This window comes from Rhinopithecus roxellana, chromosome 2 (assembly GCF_007565055.1).
Source record: "Rhinopithecus roxellana isolate Shanxi Qingling chromosome 2, ASM756505v1, whole genome shotgun sequence".
NCBI classification, from domain to species: domain Eukaryota; kingdom Metazoa; phylum Chordata; class Mammalia; order Primates; family Cercopithecidae; genus Rhinopithecus; species Rhinopithecus roxellana.
This window is the reverse complement of record NC_044550.1, coordinates 40,445,764-40,468,840: the sequence shown is the minus strand read 5'-3', so window position 1 is coordinate 40,468,840 and position 23,077 is coordinate 40,445,764. Positions and strand designations below refer to the sequence as shown.

At 37.7% G+C, this 23,077-nt stretch overlaps 1 protein-coding gene across 1 annotated transcript in view; it reads right to left on the bottom strand.

The window, feature by feature from the left end:
- Positions 1-271: 271 nt before the first annotated feature.
- Positions 272-23,077, bottom strand: part of TMPRSS11A (transmembrane serine protease 11A) — a 61,729-nt gene continuing 38,923 nt past the window's right edge. The window contains exons 6-10 of the mRNA XM_010365548.2: positions 17,412-17,450; positions 16,016-16,187; positions 12,253-12,512; positions 7,877-8,019; positions 272-604 (exon numbers count right to left, since the gene is read on the bottom strand). Coding sequence (XP_010363850.2) covers positions 443-604; positions 7,877-8,019; positions 12,253-12,512; positions 16,016-16,187; positions 17,412-17,450 — 776 coding nt within the window. The 3' untranslated portion in view covers positions 272-442. The remainder of the gene's footprint in view (positions 605-7,876; positions 8,020-12,252; positions 12,513-16,015; positions 16,188-17,411; positions 17,451-23,077) is intronic.

Below are 23,077 nucleotides of genomic sequence, written 5' to 3'. Positions count from 1 at the left end.
TGGGAGGCCGAGACGGGCGGATCACAAGGTCAGGAGATCAAGACTATCCTGCCTAACACGGTGAAACCCCGTCTCTACTAAAAAAATACAAAAAAAAAACTAGCTGGGCGAGGTGGCGGGCGCCTGTAGTCCCAGCTACTCGGGAGGCTGAGGCAGGAGAATGGCGTGAACCCGGGAGGCGGAGCTTGCAGTGAGCTGAGATCCGGCCACTGCACTCCAGCCTGGGCCACAGAGCGAGACTCCGTCTCAAAAAAAAAAAAAAAAAAAAAATGGCTAAGGATTATTGGTTGATTAAAGTGATTCTAAATAACTTACGTTGTGTGTTTCATGTTGCTAGATCCAGTAATTTAATATCACTTTGTGTACTACACCCACTAAATAGTTGAATTCTCATGCATATATGACCTGCATACAGCTCTCTTTGTTTAACTTCTATGGCGAATTAGAGGCCTGTTTTTGAAGCAATCCAGTTTCGGTAATAAGTCACTTGTGTGTAGACTCCAGGCTTGTCCTTTTGACCACAGTTATCTCCCCAGCTCACAATTCCAATGAGATACCAGGTGTCTTTCAGATCCCTTGTGACTAAAGGTCCTCCAGAATCGCCCTGAAAATAAAAACGTAAGAAAAGAGAAAGAAAATTAGCTAAACATAAAGCTCATTATTTAAGATATTTTGATGAATCACATATTTTGTTACTAGACAGTACATGTATAGATTATCAACACAGAATAATTAATTGAGACATGGATTTTAAAATTACAAAGAGCCTTAAGGTTTAACTTTCACATTTAAAAAATAAAGTTTATTTTGTTAGAGTAAACAGCACTTAGTTAAAAAAGACAAAAACGAAAGAACATGAAGAGGCCTGAAAAGCAATTATGTCCCATGTTTCCTCACGCAGGCTGTTCTCTAAGAGGTAGCCACTTCATGCTTGTTTAATAATTTCTTACAGTGTCTAACTCCTTATCATTAGATATGCTCAAATTACAGTTTCTAGATTTAGACAGTAAATATTTATTTTTTTCTTACATAGTTAGGGATTTAGGTGTTTTACAACTTCTTTGCAACTTTTCCATACCACATCTTTACATTATAGTATCTCTATTTTTGGTTAAATTAACAGCCTATGTTTAATGCCATTTGGAAAATCTTATTAATGGAAGAGTCAAGTAACATATTTGCATTACAGAAATCTTTTTTTGGCTTTCCTAGAATTAATAACACAACTCTTTTTTTTCATGTGGATAGTTTTCTATGTACCTGGTCAATGTTGAATGCTCCAAAAGATCTACCGACACCTAACAATAATGTTTACTAATGTTCAAGGACATCAGATAGCTTGTTAGTTCTTTTGCTTCCTCTGAAACAGTTCCATCATAACACACACACACACACACACATACACACACACACACACACACACACACACACACACACACAATCTTTTCTTACTTCTGCTCAAATTCGAGCTGGTTATTTTAAGCCTGGTGCAGAGCTATGATGTTGGGATTATATGATACCACTCCTTAGTGTTGGATTAACAGTTTCAGGTCTTATGTCTTCCACTTTCTTGATTTATTCCCTAATTTTGCTGAGGTACCCCCTCAAGTAGTTTTCTAAGAAAGAGGGTATCAGAAGTACATTTTTTTTCTGTCATTGTTTGTCTAAAATTCTTAATTCCACCCTCATAATTGGTATTTAGTTAGCATGGGCAGGATTCTAGGTTGAAATAATCTTCCCTTTGAAATTTGAATGCGTTTTCCACCATCTTCTACCTTCTAGAGTTACCGTTGAGGAGTTCTATGTGTTCTGATGCTTCTTCCTTCAAAGTGTTAAGATTGTTCTCCTTATTCCTGGCTTCTGACCCTTTATGATGGCATGTTTTGGAAAGAACTACTTCATTTATTGTGCCCAGCACTACTTGGACCTTTTCTTCAATAGGATGCATGTAAGCTTCAGAACTAGGAGTCTTCTTTATTACTATTTTTTTTATATTGTATACTCATGTTTTATGTTTTCAGAACTCTTATTCATTTAATGTTGGACCTCCTGAGTTTAATCTTCTTAATTTTTCTGGTTATTTTTCTCTTCTGTGTCTTTCTGTTGTTGTTGTTCTTTCTGAGAGATTTCCTTGATTTTATCTTCCAATCCTTCCACTGGATTTTAAAAATTATGATTATATGGTTGCTACATTTCTGGAGATGATTCTTACTGTTTGGTTCTAGGGTGTGGTGCTAGAAAGCAGATTGTAAGCTCTGTGCCTTTGTGCTGGGTGGTACTATGTTTTGAATGTGTGCCCAAGAGTTCATATGTTGCAGAAACTTAATCCCCAATGCAACAGTGTTGAGAGGTGGGACCTAAGAAGAGGTGATCAGGTCATGAGGGCTCTGCTCTTGTGAGTGAATTCATATTATTACCATAGGGGTGGGTTTGTTATCACAGGAGTAAGTTCCTGATAGAAGAATGAGTTTGGCCTTCTCTCCCTCCACCCATCTTGTGCTTTCTTTGCCCTTCCACCTTTTTGCATGGGATGATGAGGCAAGATGTGGGGCAAGATGAAGACCAGATGTGGGACCCTCAACCTTGGACTTTCCAGTTTCTAGAACTGTAAGAAATACATCTCTGTTCCTTATATGTACTTAGTTTTCAGCATTCTGTTACAGCAGCACAGAATGAACTAATACACGTAGGTAGGAAGGCTTCTGGGCTGATACTCTGTATTCTAGTAGGGGCCTCTTAAATATCAGTATATGGAGTTTTTTTTTTTTTTTTTTTTTTTTTTTTTTTTTTTTTTTTTTTCCCTCTAGACTGTGGGCTTCTCTAGAGAAGAATCTTGCAATTTCTTGCAGGGAGAAAGTTGGAGGCATTGTGTATATCTGCCTGCAGCACTTTGGAAGAAAGCATGGGAAGAGGTTGAGGCCTGCTTTCACATAATCCCACCTTTTCAGGCCCCCTCTGCTTTCTACTATATTTGTTGTCACTGAGTTAAAGGACCTCAGATTCAATTGCTACAGAGTACAAACTTCCCATCTCTGGAGTTTAGATGTTTGGAAAGAGGTGGTAGAGGTGGGGAAAGTAGAGATGTGGTATGGATTAGACTGATTATTTAGGATAGGGAGAAATGGGGTGTTCCAAGTACTCTCTGTGAAGTCTTTACATTTCTGCACCCATATCTCCCAAAATACTGGTTTCACTTAAAATTTGTATTTCACTCCCCTCTCCACCCAAGACATTTATGTTTTAACCTCTTCTTTACTAAGTCAGTTAAAACTCCTCCATCTTTTTCTCTTTCAAAATTTTGTTGGAGTTTTTTCAGTTTTCTCTCTTTTGGTTTTTATTAGTTGATAGCTTTTTTTAAGCACAATTTGTAGATATATAGAAAATTATATTTTGTAGATGATGCCAAGCAGTTTTTCAAAATGATTGTTAGGGGGTTTTTCTGTTTTGTTTTTTTGAGCCGCTCTTTGTCTCCCAGGTGGAAGTGTACCGGCACAATCACAGCTCACTATAGTCTCAAACTCTTGGGCTCTCACAATCCTCTCACCTCAGCCTTCTGAGTAGCTGGGACTACAGGCGTGCACCACCACACCCAGCTAATTTTTACACTTTTTGTAGAGATTGGGTCTCACTTTGTTGTCTAGGCTAGTCTTGAACACCTGGGCTCAAGCGAACCTCTCTCCTTGTCCCTTCCAAAGTGCTAGGATTATAGGTGTGAGCCACTACACCTGACCTTATCTGCCTTTATGGTCATTTTGATGGGTTTGGGGGAAGAGCAGAGATGAATTTGAATGTAAAATCTCCATGCTTAGATATTTCAATCTACACATTTTAAAGATGAACAAAGAAGAAACCTAGAAAATCTGGCTAATACAAAATCATAGCTAAGGGTGCAGTGGGATAGAGAAAAAAATAGGAAGTCCGACTTCTTGTCTAGTATCCAAATGAGGGCAAATTAAAACCCACCCAAGAGTAATAAAACGCCAAACATAATTTAATCTTTCTTTATACATTCAAATGTTCGTTTGGGCTTTTATCAGAAAATGCTAAACATAATTTAATCTTTCTTTATACATTCAAATGTTTCTTTGGGCTTTCATCAGGAACATCCATGATTACTGTACTGTACATGAACATTTTTTGAAGCTATAGTGGACTTAGTTTATGTTCCAGAAATGGACTTTTCTTAAGTGTTTTCTAATAGCACCATGGTTTCTTGACATTCATGGATGGTCAGCTTCTGCCTCCCTTTGGAGCATTGTTTTAATAGAGTTTTCTAGTTAATGTGATATGGATTAAATCAGTTTTAAAAAACAGTATAATGATCTTTTCACCATTTCCTTAAGTTAGAAAGTGCAAGATTTAAAAAAAAAAGAAAAAACTCTCAAAAGATCAGCTGAGATAAGATATAATGGAATTTATTAAGTATAACAAGAAACATTCCATGCACTATGAAGGGTATGGAAACAGACAGGTGGAATTATTCAAAATCCTATTCAGAGCATTAAAAAGACATTGGGCTACCTGTAGATGAGAAAAGATAATTATATTACCATGAGCATCCTGGGATTTATAACTGACATCAGTTTATCAGTGTTTCTCAGACTTCATTCTGAATAAACGTTATGAAGGGAAGTTCTTAAATGCAGATCTCTAATGCCCACCTCTAAAGATTCTGTTGAACCAGGGTGGGATCCTAGGCCTGCACTTTTAACAAGCATCCCCACTGATTTGTCTTCAGGCTAGCTGCAGTGCACTTTTAAATCGTAAATTTAGACAGATGATAGTTCAAATAGTTTTACTTTCCCCTTCTTTCTCTCCTTCTTTTCACTAATTCTCATTTCCTCTTCCTTAAATAATCAATCACTCAAGGAAAATTCAATCAGCAAGGAGTCTCCACAGTCCTTACTATCTATTTGAAGAGGCAGGGCACAAAGGCAGCAAGAAGCCATATTGAGTGTCAGGTGAATCTTGTGCCAGCTACTAACACAAAACGACAGGGGATACAGTGGTAACAGACTTAGGAGTTTCACACATGAAAAGAGAATTAAGCTAAAACTTGGGCTATTAATTGGTAGGAAGACAGGGGACATTCTTCTAGATAAGGAACTGGCATGGGTGGAGGTACTCACTTCCTTACTTGTGTGTCTCAAAAGCACCTCCAATTCCATGTGGTTGATGCTGGACCCATGCTGTCTTTCTAGATGCGGACCTTCGTCACTCTTTCCTAACTCGTTGATTATTATTACAATCCCTGCAGCCTCTCAAGCCAGGAGTTTATTTTATTTTTGTTTTTTAAGCCATGAATTGATATATCATTCTTTGCCCCACCCCTTCTCTCCAACCATATGAAATCCATTACTTCATTTGCCACTGTTACCTCTAAATATCTTTGTCTCCATGTCACCATATTCGTCCAAACTAACATATTTCACCTGGATTTTTGCAGTACCTGCTGATTGATCCTCAATTGCCCTTTCCCAGATTTTTTCCTTACTTTGACCAGAACACTTCTCACAATATTCAAATTTGATCATTCTACCCTTTTAATTTAGCAAATGTCTAAATAGTACTCACAATATACCAGGCAGTGTTTGGGGAGCTTTACACGTATTAACTAATTTAATATAAATCTCTTGGTTAAACCTGTTTAGTGGCTTTCTATTGTCCTTACAAAACAGGGAAAAAATAATGTGGCTCACAAGGTCCTGCAAAGTCTGACTTCAAACAAATTCTTCTACCTCTTCCTGTACCACTGGGTCATGTGCGTTCTCTGTTCCACCATGTGATGTTTCAGCTCCTAGAATTCTCCCTGCCTCTGTCATCATTTGAAATCTTCCTAGATACTAGTTCACTCCATTCACCACTTAGCTTCACCACCCTAGCTAGTCATGTTCATTTCTTAAAAATATACTCATAGAACAATGACCTTCTCCTTCCAAGTTTTCTTTATCATTGGCATAATTTTTTGATTCATTCATATCTGATCCACTAGACAGTAGTTTTCCTGAAAGCAGGTTCCAGGAAGGTTTTTGCTTGGGAGACTACATTCGGTATATGTAGGATGTATAGTAAAGAGTAGAGCACTCAAACTTTTTTTTTAGTGAATAAGTGAAGAGAGTTAGAATAAATGGAAAAATGACCAGGGACAGTTCTTGACTAATTTTCCCATACAGCAGTTTCCCAGCAACCTGATTTTAAATTATAGGTTTTCAGAAAATGTTGCAAACATCCACCTATCATTTTCTAAAATGATTTTCAGTGCCACCTTGACAGAGTTCTCTAATCAGTGTAGCAGCTGCCTATGTGGTAATTACAACTAGGGATTCTTTTGTAAACGCTTAACTGAACTGGAAATAACAGCGGAATCACAAATCTTGATCAAGTTGTCAAAGCCTTTCATTTCTGGCTTTCCTATAAGCAATTCTGATCCTTTTCTCAGTTGTGTTTGGGTCTTGCTTGGCTAGACCTCTAGTTGAAAAATTAGCGGCTCTTTCTCTCTCCTTTCCCCCCAAAACATGCTTTAGGACCAATCTTGTATATACAGGATGGGATTTATTGAGTTATATATCAATAATTTGTAAATTGGACAAAGACTAGCTGATGGTGGTGCTTGCACTTCCATTGTATCAGACTAGGTCCCTCACCATATGCCCCAATTACAATCACTGTATTCCTGTCTTGGATCCTCGTACCTGCACCTCTGCCCTGATAACTTACCCTATTTTTCTGTGACTAGAGTCTTGTTTTATCACTTACTTTGCATAGTTAGGCAGAAAGCTTACCTCTGCTCCCCAATCCAGTGAAGCCTCTCTATGACCACCAATCCCTCCTAAAGCTTTTCAGTAATCTCATGGTTCACCTGAATTCCCTGGTCCTGTCTGCTCCAAGACTCCTGCACTTTCCACCTGTTTCCCATGATATGGTCTTTTGCTGGAATCTCTAAATTCTGCCTGCCTTCCTCCACATTCTCAGCAACTGAGGCTGGCTGCGAACCAGATCCTGCTTTTGCCTAGCCTCTATGCTACATAGCTCCCTGCTCCTTTTCTGATAGAGGGCGCACATGTGGTATAGTTTGTGGGACTGGACAGGACGTTCTGCCACCTGATATCAATACCATTCCATCATTTCCACATAGAGTAGCCTCCTTAGAGTTCTAAAGAATCTCATGTTAAAAAGCAAGTGTCTACAGGAAGAAACACACTCATACCTTCATTGGAAAACATACATGTTAGAAGGCAGAGGAGGGCACTGGGGAAGACCCATGGAATCACAGCATGGCCTAATCCACCTTCTTATGGTTATCTACTTGTTTCTCCTCTCATCCTCCTCATGCTGAGACCCAACCAATTACTTGGAGTTCCCTTAGATATGAATTGTAATTTCACACCTTCATAATTTTGGCTATGCTTTTTGTCTTTTCTATAACATTATTTTCTTATTCTGAAATTGGATAAGTGTTATTTATTCTTCAGGCCTTATTTACATCTCTTCTCTGATACATGTTCCAAAAAACGTTTCCTTCAAGGAAAATATTTGCTTTTCATTATATTACTCATAACATCACTTTATACTTCTCTGTTTATGATTTTTTCTTTCTTGAATGTGAGCCCCTTGAAAAAATAAACTACTTTATTAATCTTTGGATTTCTGGTTAAGAAATTCTAATTTTGTTTGTTTGATAGCATCACAGAAACTCTTACTTCAATTATCTTAATAAAACATTTAAAAGTATTTTGTGCTGTGAAATTTGCATTTGTAACTTTTTTGAGCTAACACGATACTTATGTTTTGTCCTTATGTAAAGAACGTATAATATATCCTGAGCCAGATAAAAAATTTTGAGTTAATAATATTAAAAAAAAACCCTCCAACTTACCCTGCAGGCATCATAAATTCCTTCCATACATCCGGCACAGAACATTCCAGATTTTATATCATTGCCATATACCTGTGGTTGCTTGCAGACATCATCACTTATGATTTTTACTCTGGCTTCTCGAAGTTCATTTTGGGATTCCCCTTAAGAAAAAATAAAGTTATTTTAGTATTTACAATCAACATCTTTGGCTAGAGTGAAGTGAGCAGACTTTCCTAATATATTTTTCATAGTAAAATTGTCAATACAGAATGAGGTTAATATAAGCAGTTTCTAGAGAAAAGAATTTCTGGTTAAATCTGGCACATCAAATGATAATTATTGTCCAATCACATTTTTATAAAGATTTTTGAAAGCAAGAAAGCCATTTGGATTCTTTTTTCTGGAAAATTTGACCTTAAAAGTAATCAGTTCATATATTTCAGGAAGGCCTTTTATCTTTTTTAAAGCTTTTATTTGTGGGTTCCAGATTGTTCCCAGAAACTTTGCATGCCTAGATAGTTTTCTCCTTTGGCTTGATAAAATGCCTTTAATACCCTGTACATTTATTTTATTATTTAAAGTTTATGATGAGCTTTCATAAATATAAAATATATGTGTGATATATATGTTATATATCACACACATATATATAAATGCATTAAATGGCAATGATTTCACTTCTAATGTATTACAAGTTGGTGGCTGCAGACTGTAAGCTAGATTCTGAGTTTTAGAAACCAGTATTTATGGCAGGCTATGTAGAAAACTAAGAATAGCACAAGCATTCAGGGATTCTTTATACTAAACCATATATTGATTGGGAAACCATGACCCTGCAGTTGGCAGAATTCTGGGATGGTCCCCAAGATTCCTGTGTGATTCCCCTCCTCCCACATATGGGCAGGATCTGTGAATGTGATGGATGTGATTCTTATGATTAGGTTATGTTATACGGCAAAGATGAGGGAATTTTACAGATGCGATTAAGACCTCTAATGAATTAATCAATGACTTTGAATTAATCAAATAGAGATTATCAAAGTTGGGCCTGACCTAATCTGCTGAGCCATTTCAAAAAGGGTGAGCCTTCCTGGAGTTCAGAGCCTCTTTCCTAAAGAGTTAAAGCAGCACGCTGTCATGCGTTCTACAGATGCAAGTAATGGAATTCTGCCAGCAACCTTGAGCAAACCCTCAAAGGACCCACAGATGCGACCACAACCCCAGCTGACATCTTGATTACAGTTTGGTGAGACCCTGAGAAGAGGAGTCAACTAAGCTGTGTCTGAATGTCTGACTCATGAAAACAGTGAGATAAAAATAAATGAGTGCTGTTTTAAACTGTTTGTGGTTATTTGATATACAGTTATAAAAAACTAATACAAGAATACAATATATCATCAGCTATAGTCACCATGATGTATGAGAGATCTCTTGAACTTATTCCTCCTATCTAACCGCAAATATGAATTTGTTGACCTGTGTCTCCCCAACCCCTTCCCCTGTAAAGACCCCCAGCTTCTGGTTGCCTACTGATGATACATTATATTCTTGAGAAATGCTACGAGAATAGATATTAAGTGTTCTTGCCACAAAAATGATAATTATGTAAAATAAGACATTTGTTAATTAGCTAGATTTAAGACTCACAATGTACATATACTATACTTCAACATACCATGTTGTACATGGTAAGTACATGCAATTTTATACATCAATTTAAAAAAATAACTAAGTACATTTGAAAAAACCCTATACAAACACCAGTTTCTTTAGAAGACCATTTCCAAGATTTATTTCTGAAGAAATGTTTGTAAACACATTTTTAAAAGTGCTCAGAAGATTTAAGTGTGTATCTCAGAAATATGCTAAGAGATTTTTCAAATTATCCTGTTATTTGAATACAATTGGTTTATATATGTGTGTGTGTATATAGCCTACTATTTCATCAATTAAAAACATTCATGGCCTGGGACGGTGGCTCACGCCTGTAATCCCAGCACTTTGGGAGGCCAAGGCGGGCGGATCACGAGGTCAGGAGATCGAGACCATCCTGGCTAACACGGTGAAACCTCGTCTCTACTAAAACTACAAAGAAAATTAGTCAGGCGTGGTGGTGGGTGCCTGTAGTCCCAACTACTCGGGAGACTGAGGCAGGAGAATGGCGTGAACCTGGGAGGTGGAGCCTGCAGTGAGCCAAGATCACACCACAACACTCCAGCCTGGGCGACAGAGTGAGACTCTGTCAAATAAATAAATAAATAAATAAATAAATAAATAAATAAATTCATGCCCGATGCTGAGAAGAGTAAGGTGAAACTGACAATCTATATATTGTAAGTAGGTGACAGTGCAAATCCACAACTTCTTCAGTAAACCAGTTGGTAAAATGTATTCCAAGTTATGAAAAGTATAGCCCATAAATTCTGGACATCCCTGAACTATATCTCATCTTCTGTGAAAATGTTTAATGACACTTCTTGCAAAATATTGATTTTATCAAATAATCAGCTTTTTATTTATTAATTTTCTTTATTTTAAAATTTTAATTTTATTCATTTCTATTCTTATCCTTATTATTTCCTTCCTTACATTTGTTTTAGGTTTATTTTTTTATTTTTCTAGTTCCTTGAAGTGAGAACTTATTGATTTGATATCTTTCCTTATAATATGCATTTTCTATAAATTTCCCTTTGTACACTATTTTAGCTGCATCCGGCATATATTTATATATTGTTGTTTTCATTTAGTTCTATGTGTTTTTACAAATTTCTTTGAGGTTTTCCCTTTATTTACATATATTTTTTAATTGGTAAGCATTTGGGGATTTTTACGTTATCTTTCTGTTACTGATGTTTAGTTGGATTCTATTATGATCAGAGAATATACTTTATATGAGTTCAATTTTAAAAAACTTCTTAAGGTTTGCTTTACAGACTTGAATATGGCCTCTCTTGGTGAGTAACGAATGGGCGCTTTTAATCTATTAATGTACTTAGGATAATTTAATCTATTTAATAGATTAAAAGCACCTGTGGGTCACTCACCACGAGAAACCATATTCCAGTAGGGTGGAGTGCTCTATAAGTGTCAGATTCTGTTGCCACTCACAAAGCATTATGACAGGTATTTTTCTGTGTCAATCTCAAACTCCTGAAAGACAATGATTTTTCCCACCAAGCCAAAGGGGATTTGTGATGTCTTTTTCCCATGACTATGAAGCAGAGAATGCAAGCCCTATCTTCAGAGAAAATTCATCCAAGAGAGTGCAGACCTAGGGAAGTGTCAAGTTTACAGCAGCACTAATCTACTGGAATTAATAAACTATCGGTAATATTTTCTGTGATTGATAATAGAACGTTAAAGAAAGCAATACATGTTTCAGTCTGTATAAGATGAAAAAAAAAAAAAAAAAAACACATGGGACATCTAGAGAAAATCTACAGACCCTAAAAGCTATTCCTGCCTATATGAGTGAAAGTTTATTCCTAGTTCCTTAATGGGAGACTGACAATCAAAAGCTTATTCTTTATAATTTCTTGTATATAAATAAATTGTATAGAATCCTGCAAATAGATTTAGTCATTCTCAGAAAGCTCTTTTGCATTTTCTCAAGCCCAGTATTAAAGAAACTCTCTAGCTATTGTTATACATATGTACCTGGACCAGAGCGTGTCTCACTAAGATTGCCTAAAAAATTCAATAACTAAATCATCATTATTTCTTACGAGACTAAGTTCAGTATATCAAGCTGAATCCTTTTAGAGAGGGCAAATACTTTGACAATTTATCTCTACACGATTCTTATTCACCATCACACTTAAATTAGCCTCTTCAGTACTGAAGCAAATTTTGCAACATAGGCATAAAGAATATTTGAGTTAGCCACTCAATCTGAGTCCTCCTAGACACAGCTGGAACAATAGAAATTAATGTGAATTCTGGCAAAGAAAAGAAGTAAATGTTCCTTTCTGTGTATTTTTTTCTTGGTTGAGGATGATGTAAGTGTTGAGGTGTTGTTAGCCACCTCTGACACTAGGTGAAGCTAGCATCCCTCTGAATGAAGCCAACACAGAGAAAAGCAGGGGCAAAAAATTCAGATTCAGAGACGCAGAGCCAGATGACATCATATAAAGTCCTGTGTCTGAAGTGACACTTATTATGCTTTTTTGACTTCTAAATTACATGAGCCAAATTTGTTGAAGTTTTTGTTTCTTTGTTTTTTATTCTGCACCGGTTAATGTGAATGGAATTTCTGTCACTTGCAAAATAAGAACCTTAACTAATCCAATCAGACTGTGTGGAAATGGCTGTCAGTACAATATTGATGGAGATGAAATCACATTGCCCTAGCTAGACAGGGCTTAGTGCTCTGTTAGCTATCCTGAGATACCCACCACCATAGTAAAGTGCTCCAAATCCTGTGATGTAGACAGTTGAATTTGGTTGGAAGGATGCAGAGGCTTCTGGCAAACATATCCGGCGTATGTCATCTGAAAAAGTGACTCTGTAAGAGACCTGCACGACAGCAATGTCATACTCTCTTGCTGTGGAGTGATAGTTCTCATGGATAATAAATCTTTTGACATTTCTTTTCATTAAGGGAGGGTTGATTTTTGTTCCAAAACTAACAGTCCATTGATGTGGATTTTTATACCTGGAAAAGGTTAGAAATTAACAGAATATATCTAAGCTGCCCAAAGTATATGTACTACATTAATTGCATTTAGGCTATTATAAGAGAAATACAATCCTGAGAATACTTGACTGCGGTTATAGTTTTCTTTGATCATTTAAATATAATCTATTGCTAATGTTTTGAAAGATAAAACATACATAAACACCATATTAGAACTGATATTTAATACAAAGCTATTGAATTTTGGAACTGTAATACACATAAAATATCATTCATTTATCCCTTCCACAAATATTTACTGAGCATCTATGTGCTGAGCCTTATCTGAATTGCTGGAGATAAAGTGATGAACAAGACCTAAGGTGCCTGCTCACAGGAGTATAAGATTCTAGAGAAGCAAAAGGATCAAAACAAGCAGCCAAGTAGATAAATAACCTTGAACATTGATAAAGGCTATGAACAAAATACAATAGGGTAATGGAATAGAGTACTAACAGGTCATTATGACTATTTTAAGAATGCATTTGGGCTAAGACATAGTAAATGAGGGTCAGTGTGAGGAGATGAGGGAAACAAGTTTCCAGGCAAAAATCCCAAGGTCTTGCATTGGATGGGCTGCAGTCAAAACACAAGGGAAAGAATGGTTGGGGGTGAGCTTGGAGAGGTAAGCAGGGACTAGATTTTAGAGAGTTTCATAAGTCACGATAAAGTGCTTACATTTTATTCAAGTGATACGGGAATCTACTGGATAATTAAGCCAGAGAATAATGTAGTCTCGTTTACATTTTTAAAAATCATGTTGGTTCTTTCTGGAGAGAGATTCTTGAAGGTCAAGAATGGATGTGGTAAAGTCTATTAGATGACTGCATAGTCCTTTGAGAGATGATCAAATGTGGTAAATGTGGTTGACTTCTAGCTTGTGGGCTTGGGCAGTGGGTAGACTGTGGTATATACAGGGATCAGAAAAATCATTTAGTAGCAATGGAAGATGATCTAGTAAAGACTGTGCTTTATACTTAAGGAAAATAAAGCTTGGATAGGTTAAACTATTTGCTTCACATCACATGTCTGCCTGCCTCTCTCTGCTCTTCCCTTTATAAAATACTGTCTCCCACCAATTTGTATTATTTGTATTTTTCAGAAGACTTCCTGCTTTATTTTATTATATGTGACACTAGCTACACATCTGTCTTGGTGTATTTAGTTATTGGAAGCATATTTTAAGGAAGACACTGACAAAGTCTTGAATGTTCAGAGAATAAGAACCAATGTAGTAGGGCATCTGGAAGTTGGTTCTGTAAAAATGAGGTAAATATATATATATATATATTTTCACACACATATATATGCATATATATGTACATATATACATTTTTAGAAATTCAGGGTTACATGTGCAGGTTTGTTACACAGATAAACTTGTGTCATGGGGTTTTGTTGTACATATTATTTCATCACCCAGGTATTAAGCCTAGTACCCACCAGTTATTTTTCCTGATCCTCTCCCTCTAGCACTCTTCAGTATAGCAAAGACATGGAATCAACCTAAATGCCCGTTAGTGATAGACTGGATGAAGAAAACGTGGTATACATAGACCATGGCATGCTATGCAGCCATAAAAAGAACAAAATCATGTCCTTTGCAAGGACATGGATAGGGCTGGAGGTCATTATCCTTAGCAAACTAAAGCACACAGTAATGATATTTATTTTCACTCATGGTTTGGATATTCTCACTCATTTTATGTTTGGTCTAAAAAAGAGAAACTAAAGAATAGCTGTTACACGAATGAAGAGATAAAATTAGTTCCTGTTGTTCCAGATGAAAAAAACAAAAACAAAAACAAACATTGATGGTGGAAGTTAATAGAGTGCAGATTTGGTGTTCAATGCTATAAAGGTATTTGCAAAAATAGAACTATCTAGCACAAAAATGGCTAACTTTGGCAAAGTAAGTTTCCCATTACTTTGAAAAACCAGATGCCAGCATAGGGGATTTCTGGCTTTCTAATATATCAGCTTACTGAGCTCTCACAGCTTTCAAACATTAAGAATTTATGTAGATTCTTTTAAAAAATAGATTACTATTTTTTAAGATGGGGTCTTGCATTTTCACCCAGGCTGGAGTGCAGTGGTGCAATCATAGTTTGCTGTAGCCTCAAACTCCTGGGCTTAAGGGATCCTGCTGCCTTAGCCTCCCAAGAAGCTGGGATGATAGGCATGCACCACCATTTCCAATGGGGTTTCACTATCTTGCCCAGGCTGGTCTTGAACTCCTGAGCTTAAGTGGTCCTCTCACCTCGGACTCCCAAAATTCTGGGATTGCAGGGATGAGCCATCATGCCCAGCCTAGATTCTTAATACATATTTTCTTCAGAATATTAAGAGTCTCTATAAAGATTTATGCTCTTAGGCAGATAAAATTTATTATAGTAACAAAAGTTAGAATTTTACAGGCCAAAAAGAATGTGAAAAGATCTAGTCTATCTATTACCTAATATCCTAAGGTTCAATAATTTGCCCTGCTCTCCAACTGCCTAGGACATATTTTTCCCACTAAATTCTGCTGCCACCTATTATATAGAGATACTCGAGATGTCTTTGTTATTACATAGTAATTGGTAATGAAGACGAAAGGCAATACAGTTAATCTACTTAGAAAAAAATCTAAAATTTTAAATGTAATAGTGATAAAAATGGTTATTATCTTGAAAAGTAAAACTAAAAGCTATAAAAAGTCATTTTATCTTATAAATGACTATAATTTAATATACATTAATAAAATATATGCATTCAGAAGCAATTAGATGATAGCACAATTTGCTATTCTTCACTTCAGCTTTGTCTTTTGTGGCACTATTGTGAAGAGGTGCTCTATCATGCGAAGGTCACATTGAGTAGCCCAAGGGCCTCTCTGAATCCTTTGATACTCCAGGAATTTCTTTTGAACTGCCTGTCTTTATCATGTTAGCAAGCTCTCATTTTGGTTGTAAACTGTTCTAATTCCACAGATCTTCATATGTCAACGCTCTACATTTGATCTGCGGTTCTGGTTCTCCATCATTACAGTTACCAACTTCCTGCATTTATTGAAAATTTCCATTTTACTTTGGAATTAGTTTGATTATTTATGATGAGTAGGAGACTGGCCCAAGTGTTTGGCAGAAACAGACACTAGTTTTAAGTGGAGAGCATTGTTTCACAAAAGATTAATGGTGTATGCTATTAGTGAATATTTTGTGTTAGGATGTCACAAAATAGTTCTGATTCCTTACACAGTTTCCTTATTAAAAACTTTGAGGAAATAATTGATGAATACTAGGATAATGACTGTTACTTCCTTTATTCCCATCAAATTTCTGATTAAGTATGCAAGTGTAACATTATTTTAGAGAAGAACCTGAAATAACTTTTTCTTATTTTACTTCAGTAATATTTGGGACATTAATTGTTACCAAGAATATGACAAAACTCAGGGATTTTTAGCAGAAGTGGGTTCTAACTTAAGGTCAATAACTTACTTCTGGAAGCAGTGTGCTGCAGTGACAAGCCATGTATTACTAATTAAGGTGGCCCCACACTGATGGATGTTATCATACTGAAGGGAAGCTTGCCAAGGCCAGGCCGCCTTGGGTGCAATGACTCCAGATGCTATTCTGTTGACGTGTAATGGAACAACTCGTTTACCACAACCTGAAAAAGATGAGATCATTAAGTTATAAGAAACATCTTGTAATTACAAGAAATGACCCCATTCTTACTTGCCTGAAGACATTTTTCTATACTACTCCTCCTACCCAGGACACTCACCCTACCTGTCACTGGATTCATGGCCTCTTCTCTCTCGCATTTCAGAGTTCACTTTCTTACTCTGTGAGACCAGGTTAGCTGACTCTCTGATGGACTCTCATAGCACTATGTACTTCCTCTGCCATAGCATTTATCACACTATTTTCATACTTCCTGATTTATTTATATCTTTCTCTACTTTGGAATTCTAATTTTAGAGCAGGGATCATGTTTTATTTACAATGGTACCACCAACTCCTGGTCTAATTTCTGGCACTTGGTAGATGTTAAAAGATATTTGTTGAATGAATAAATACATGAATAAAAAGACTTAGAGTGTTTGCAAGACACAGAGGCAAATGCATGAACATCACTGCTCAAATTCATCATTGTTTTTGTAAAATCTTTTGAAATATAGGCCACAGTGATTTGAAGTGATTTAATGAAGCCACTGTTAGTGATTAAGATGAATATATTAAGCATATTTCTTTTTTTCTTCTTCTTCTTTTTTTTTTTTTTTTTTTTTTGAGGTGGAGTCTCACTCTGTCACCAAGGCTAAAGTGCAGTGGTGCGATCTCGGCTCACTGCAACCTCTGCCTCCCGGGTTCAAGCGATTCTCCTGCCTCAGCCTCCCAAGCAGCTGGGACTACAGGTGCCTGTCACCACACCCGGCTAATTTCTTTATTTTTAATAGAGATGGGGCTTCTTCTCCATGTTGGTCAGACTGGTCTTGAACTCCTGACCTCAGCATATTTCATAGATAACTTGTCAGTCACAAACAATGGGTTTTATGTCCTCCCTATTAATTACTTTCTCAATATTTTATTTTGTAGCAGAAAGTACATTTTATGGAATTTTTAAAAATTAGAAAAACAAGTCCAGTATTCCAAATCAGAAATATATACTTTCTTCAAATTTCCCCAAAAGGTTACCATGGCAATTTTTTTCTTGAACATGACTAAAAGATCAGTCCATGAGTCAGAAAAAAAAAGTATTTAAATCTATTGTACAAATAGTTATTATCTCTCAAATAAAATTTGGAGCACAGATGGGCAAATATGAGCAAATATTTGAAAATGTCCTTTCTGATGTGAAAATTAGTTGTTTATATAAGCTAACTCGACTTACTTGCTTGGACAGTTAACTCCCCTGTTGATGAGCTCATTGCTGAAAAACAAGACAAAACAAGTAGTGATAATTTGATATTTTCCTGGTTGGTCTCAATGACCAGGAATAATCAGAGGATATTGACCATATATGGATTCTAGACAGTTGAACATATAGATTAATTAGGAAAATGGCTATCTGATACAACATCTGTGCACAGTTTTTGTAGAGACTTATAGGCAGCCTCTAATTAGGTGGATACTATCACAAGCAATGGGTGAGTAAGGCACAAATAGTGAATGACTACAGCCCACAAATAGTTTGTATTAATAGAGAACTATGGTTTTCCAGCAGTTCAGGGTAAAGTTTCTTTGTATTCCACTTCAGAAGATGGGTAAATGGGACAGAGGAAACAGGCTATATTAGTTCATTTTCACACTGCTGGTAAAGACATATCTGAGACTGGGTAATTTATAAAGAAAAAGAGATTTAATGGGCTCAGAGTTCCATGTGACTGGGGAGGCCTCACAATCATGGAGGAAGGCAAAAGGCATGTCTTACATGGTGGCAGGCAAGTCAGAGAATGTGAGCCAAGTGAAAGGGGAAGCCTCTTAAAAAACCAGCAGATCTCATTCACTACCATAGAACAGTATGGGGGAAACTGCACCCATGATTTAATTTATCTCCCACCAGGTGCCTCTCACAACATGCGGGAATTATGGGGGCTACAATTTGAGATGAGATTTGGGTGGCACACAGCAAAACCATATTGCAGGTAGACTGTCTTACAGGCCTCAAACTCAGCCTCAGCCAGAACAGATCTGCTTTTTCTCTTTTATGTACTTCAAATTTCACATAAACCTTTTTTTTTTTTTTTTTTTTTTTTTTTTTGGTTAAAGGGTTTAGGATGAAAAAACCTTGAAAACTCTCGCATAAATGATCTTTTAAATGCTTTTTAAACACAATTCCTAAATACTAAAATTGCTTTTTTTAAACAATAAACTGTTACGTATTTCTTATCCAAAATATACTGAATATTGGTAAAAGATAGTTATTGGACGCAATCCAAGATTAAATTCTGTCAGCTTCCAAAAAAGTGAGGAATTTGACTAAGGAAACACAAATATTAACTTGTATACATGTATCAAAACACCATGTTGTATACAGTAAATATATACAATTTTTATTTGTCAATTATATCTTTCTAAAGCTCGGGAAAAATAAAGTTGGTGGGAGTTTTCATGAAAATTGTGATGATTTTCAAGTTAAAATGACTTAGCTTACTGAGCAGATGAGAATAAACTGCTTTACTTTTTCCTACCAGTACAATGTTTCTCAGACACATTCTCAGTATTCTATTCCCCATTATACAAAATAAGATTGTTTCATTCTATTAACTTTCTACAAATTCCACTGGGGAAACTGGTGATGATAAACTCTACAAAGTGGGTGCTTTTGAAAATATCCAATTCAAGTATACAGTATACCCTTAAAGGCATCCCAAATCATTGTATGGTGAAGAATCAGTTGCTTAGGACCATCAGTTGCCCAGGATCATCAATTGCTCTTGGTGCTTACTCTATGGAAGGAATTCAGTTTACCATCAAATGTAGTTTAAGGCATTAAATTTATTTCATTTGTAATAAAACTATATATTTGTCCTTAGTAATGCAATAAAGTGGAAAATAGCATAAAGTTAGAACTCTTCAGTTAAAACTTTGTCAACTTAGCCTGAGTAGGATGCAAGTTATCCATTTCCAGGAATGATACCAGGGTAAGTAATAATGGTCATGAGTATAACCAGATTTTTAGATAGAATGACTACACCTGGAAACAAACTGTCAATACACAAGTAACTAGTTTCTAATTTTGACCAAAGATTTTTACTTTCCAGGTACAGAAATGGAAATAAACATTAACACTTTAGTTTTGAAAGCGACCACCTCCTAACACGGTTCTGAGTGGGAGAAAGCTAGTTAATATTCAGGGCTCTACAGGCTACAAGTATCATGATGAAAAATGAAGCAAAGTCATCTGACACATAGGCAGTGAGCTGCTTGACTACAGCCTTGGCGTTTGCAATGCAAAAAAGTTGATTTTAGCTTTGTTTTGTCACACTGTGCCTCCTAAAGGACCCACACCACACAGTTTTTTTGTCAAAACAAAATACAGATTCTTGACAAATTATAAATAAATCTTGGGCTACAGGGTTATTTCTAGACTTAATCTAGAATCTCTACAGTTTTCTGTTTATTGGTAGTCAAAAAATTATGTGTTCCTAGGAAGCAATGTTTTTGTCTATAAAAATTGCCTTAAAGATTCTTCTGAGCTGTCCACTGAATGTGCCTTTCTTAAGTGCTAGTGATGGCAGTTACAGGCTGTCTGGAGCAGTGTCAGCAAGAGCGGACGCGGGAGCAGCAGTGACGGTGGTGGGTCCCCTGTGCCCCACATCCCCGAGGCAGCCGACTGTGCCGCCCCCAACCTCATGTGACCAGGCAGGACCCACTCCCAGGCCTGGAGCCTCTCCTACTCCGGAACCTGGCCCCACGTTGCCATTCTCCACCATGGCCACTGCAGGGAGGGTGCGAGGAGAAAGTGGATAATCCATGGAGCCCATCCCTGGGAGCCCTCCAGAGCCTGCCACCCTAGAAGCTACCACAATGGGACTGGGCCAAGTTGCCCACTGGTCTGAGAGCAGCGAGGTCAGGCACGAAGGGGTGGGCAGAGAGGTGCCGTAGGCAGCACTGGGCCCTTGCAGATGGAGAGGTAGGTGACTAGGAGATCGTGGGACTACCTGCCTGCATAGAGGAGCTAGACCACTCTAGGGCCTACTGTCTGCTGAAAGCTGAACACTCAGTGGGACAACTTGCCTTCGGAGAGAAGCTTCTAACTCCAGGGCCTCCTCTCTGCTAGGAGCTGAACACTTGCTTGGACTCCCTGGCTACGAAGAGGAGCTGCCCACTGTGGGTCTCCTGTGAGCTGTTCTCTTGCTCAGTAAACCTCTTTCTCGCCTTGCTCACCCTCCACTTGTCTGCGTACCTCATTCTTCTTGGTCTCAGGACAAGAATTCAGGACCTGCCAAATAGCAAGACTAAAAGAGCTGTAACACAAACAGGAATGAAACATACCCCTTGCTTGCCACATTGTAGGCAAAAAGAGAGAAAAGCTGCAGCCTTTTAGGGATCCCAGACCTGGGAGCTCCTCAAGCCAGGGCTGTGACTCCTTCTTTGGGACCCTGCAGTTCCTGTCATCTTCAGGCTTCCTGGGTGCCACCACATTTCCAGGTGCCAGCCAGAGAAGCTGCTTGCAGTGATCTTTGTCCAACCACAGCCTCACAGAGAGCCAGCACACCTGTGCCAGCGCCTGGAGCTGCCCATCATGCTGCAGCCAGTGTGCCTGGCTGTGGGCAGTGGCCAGACCCCATGCTCACTTACACAACCCTCACAGCTCCATGCCTGGGTTGGCCTTGGTGGGCATGGGATCCAGGCCGGTAGCAGGAGGTGGGCAGTCTGCCAGGTCAAGTGGGCAGAATGAGCCCAGTGGGCCAGAGCAAAACCTGGGCAAAGGCACCAACCACTGGCCACAGAGGTTTTTGGCCAGAAAAGCAACACCCCCTAGGATCCCATATCACTAATAAACACTGTTCTTTTTACATTTGAAAATTCTGAAACTTTCAAGGATCTATCTGCTACTAGTCAATCACTCAAATTAATTATTTCAGGTTTCCAAAGTGTGTGCACAACGTAATAGCTTTCTCAGTAGTAACAGCCTCTTTATTCCACATTGTGTTTTCTATTTCTTTGTATATTCTTATAATCTCTCTGTGATTTCAGAAAGAACAAACATTATCATTGGAATTTTACAGATGAGAAAATGAAGACAAAGTCATGAGCCAATTATATGGGTGGTCCTGTAGTGACTTAGTGGAGTCAGAATTGGTCAGGTAACTCTCTCCCCTCCCCCCCTTTTTTTTTTTATTTTGGAGATGGAATCTTGCTTTGTCACACCAGGCTTGAGTGCAGTGGTGCAATCTTGGCTCACTGCAACCTCTGCCTCCTGGGTTCAAATGATTCATCCCCCTCAGTCTCCCAAGCAGCTGGGATTACAGGCACCCGCCACCAGGCCTGACTAATTTTTGGTATTTTTAGGAGAGACAGGGTTTCACCATGTTGGCCAGGCTGGTCTTGAACTCCCGACCTCAGGTGATCCACCCGCCTCGGCCTCCCAAAGTGCTGGGATTACAGGCGTGAGCCACCGTGCCCGGCCTCAGGTAACTCTCAAATCAGTCTCTCCATTAGCATATCCTGCCTTTTAATTTAGTACAATTATTAAAATAAGCTGGAGTTCAGAAGCTGAGCCTATAAAAAACAAAAAGACCAGGCAGCCAATGAACAATTTATGCTTCACTCTGATTTCAGATAGTTCAGGCTTTTACATTCCTGACAAATGAACTATTTATTGGAAATTACACAGAACGCATCATGTAAGTTATCAGAATGGCCATTGTTTTACAATTTCTGTTCATTTGCTTCTCCATCTAACAAAGAAGATGGATTAAGCACTTGTCAGGTTCCTCCCTTCTGGCTGGGAGAGGTCCTCAGCTTTATTCTCTAAGTAGCTGACTCGTCATATCAGCAAACATCTGCCCATTCCATTACCTCACATTTTTTACTTCCTTATTTAATTTCCTCTTGAAGAGTCAGCTAGACCCTTACAAGGGTAGAGTGTCCTGTTTCATGTCTGATAAAAATCGCTTACCCGGAATCTCTTCTGTAACTCTCTTAGGTCTAGTATCCATTGAAATTTGTAGGGGAAATCTGTACTTGTCTGCTGGAAGAAGATGCTGTGAAAACAGCTTAGTGGATGTGGGTAAACAAATTTCTCTCTAGCTGGCTGCCTTAGAATCTTTAATATGGTACCATAAGGAAGAGTTTCCGAGAAATGAATATCATGGCCAGAATTTTTAAGATGTGTTTGACTATAGAAACCTTTTTTAATTGGAGCCTTTTAAGAAATTAGAGTTTTAAATTTGATTCTTAGCTCCTTTTAATTACGGAATTCCTCAACCCTTTTTGCATGAATTTCACTTCTATAGGGGTGAATTTGCATATGTCACTGGAATATAAAAAGAAATTAGTTACTTCTGGTAAAGGCAATAGAGATAGACCTTGGTAAAGGTTCGTTCTCCTTAAATGAGGGAAGTGATAACGGTATAATGGGCTAAGGGTGAACAAGAAAAAAAAGAGAAAAGTGGAACAATGTACACATAGTTTCAGTGATGTTTTCCTAGACTGTGATTTTTAAAGCATTAATGGTAAAATAACTCTAACAGCTACAATGTTGGCTTGCCATTTTCCCAAATGCCCATAGTAAAAAAAGCTAACAAAAATTTTATGACACCACATATAGAAACTATCAATAAAAGTATGGCAACAAATGAATTTGTGTTTTAGGAAGGTCCCACCCAGAAAAACAATTATTGCCAAACCCTTAGTATTTTCAATTGCTTAGTCACGGAGGCAGTGCCTAAGTGAGATTAACCCTCTGTTAGTTGTGAATCCTTGCCTTTATTTTGGGATGAGTGCCAATCAGTTACTGTTGGGAAAACCACTGGATGACTAACTTCAGATGTGCTTACATTAGAGACTAATACACCTTGAAATGTCACATCTTTAACTTGAATTTTT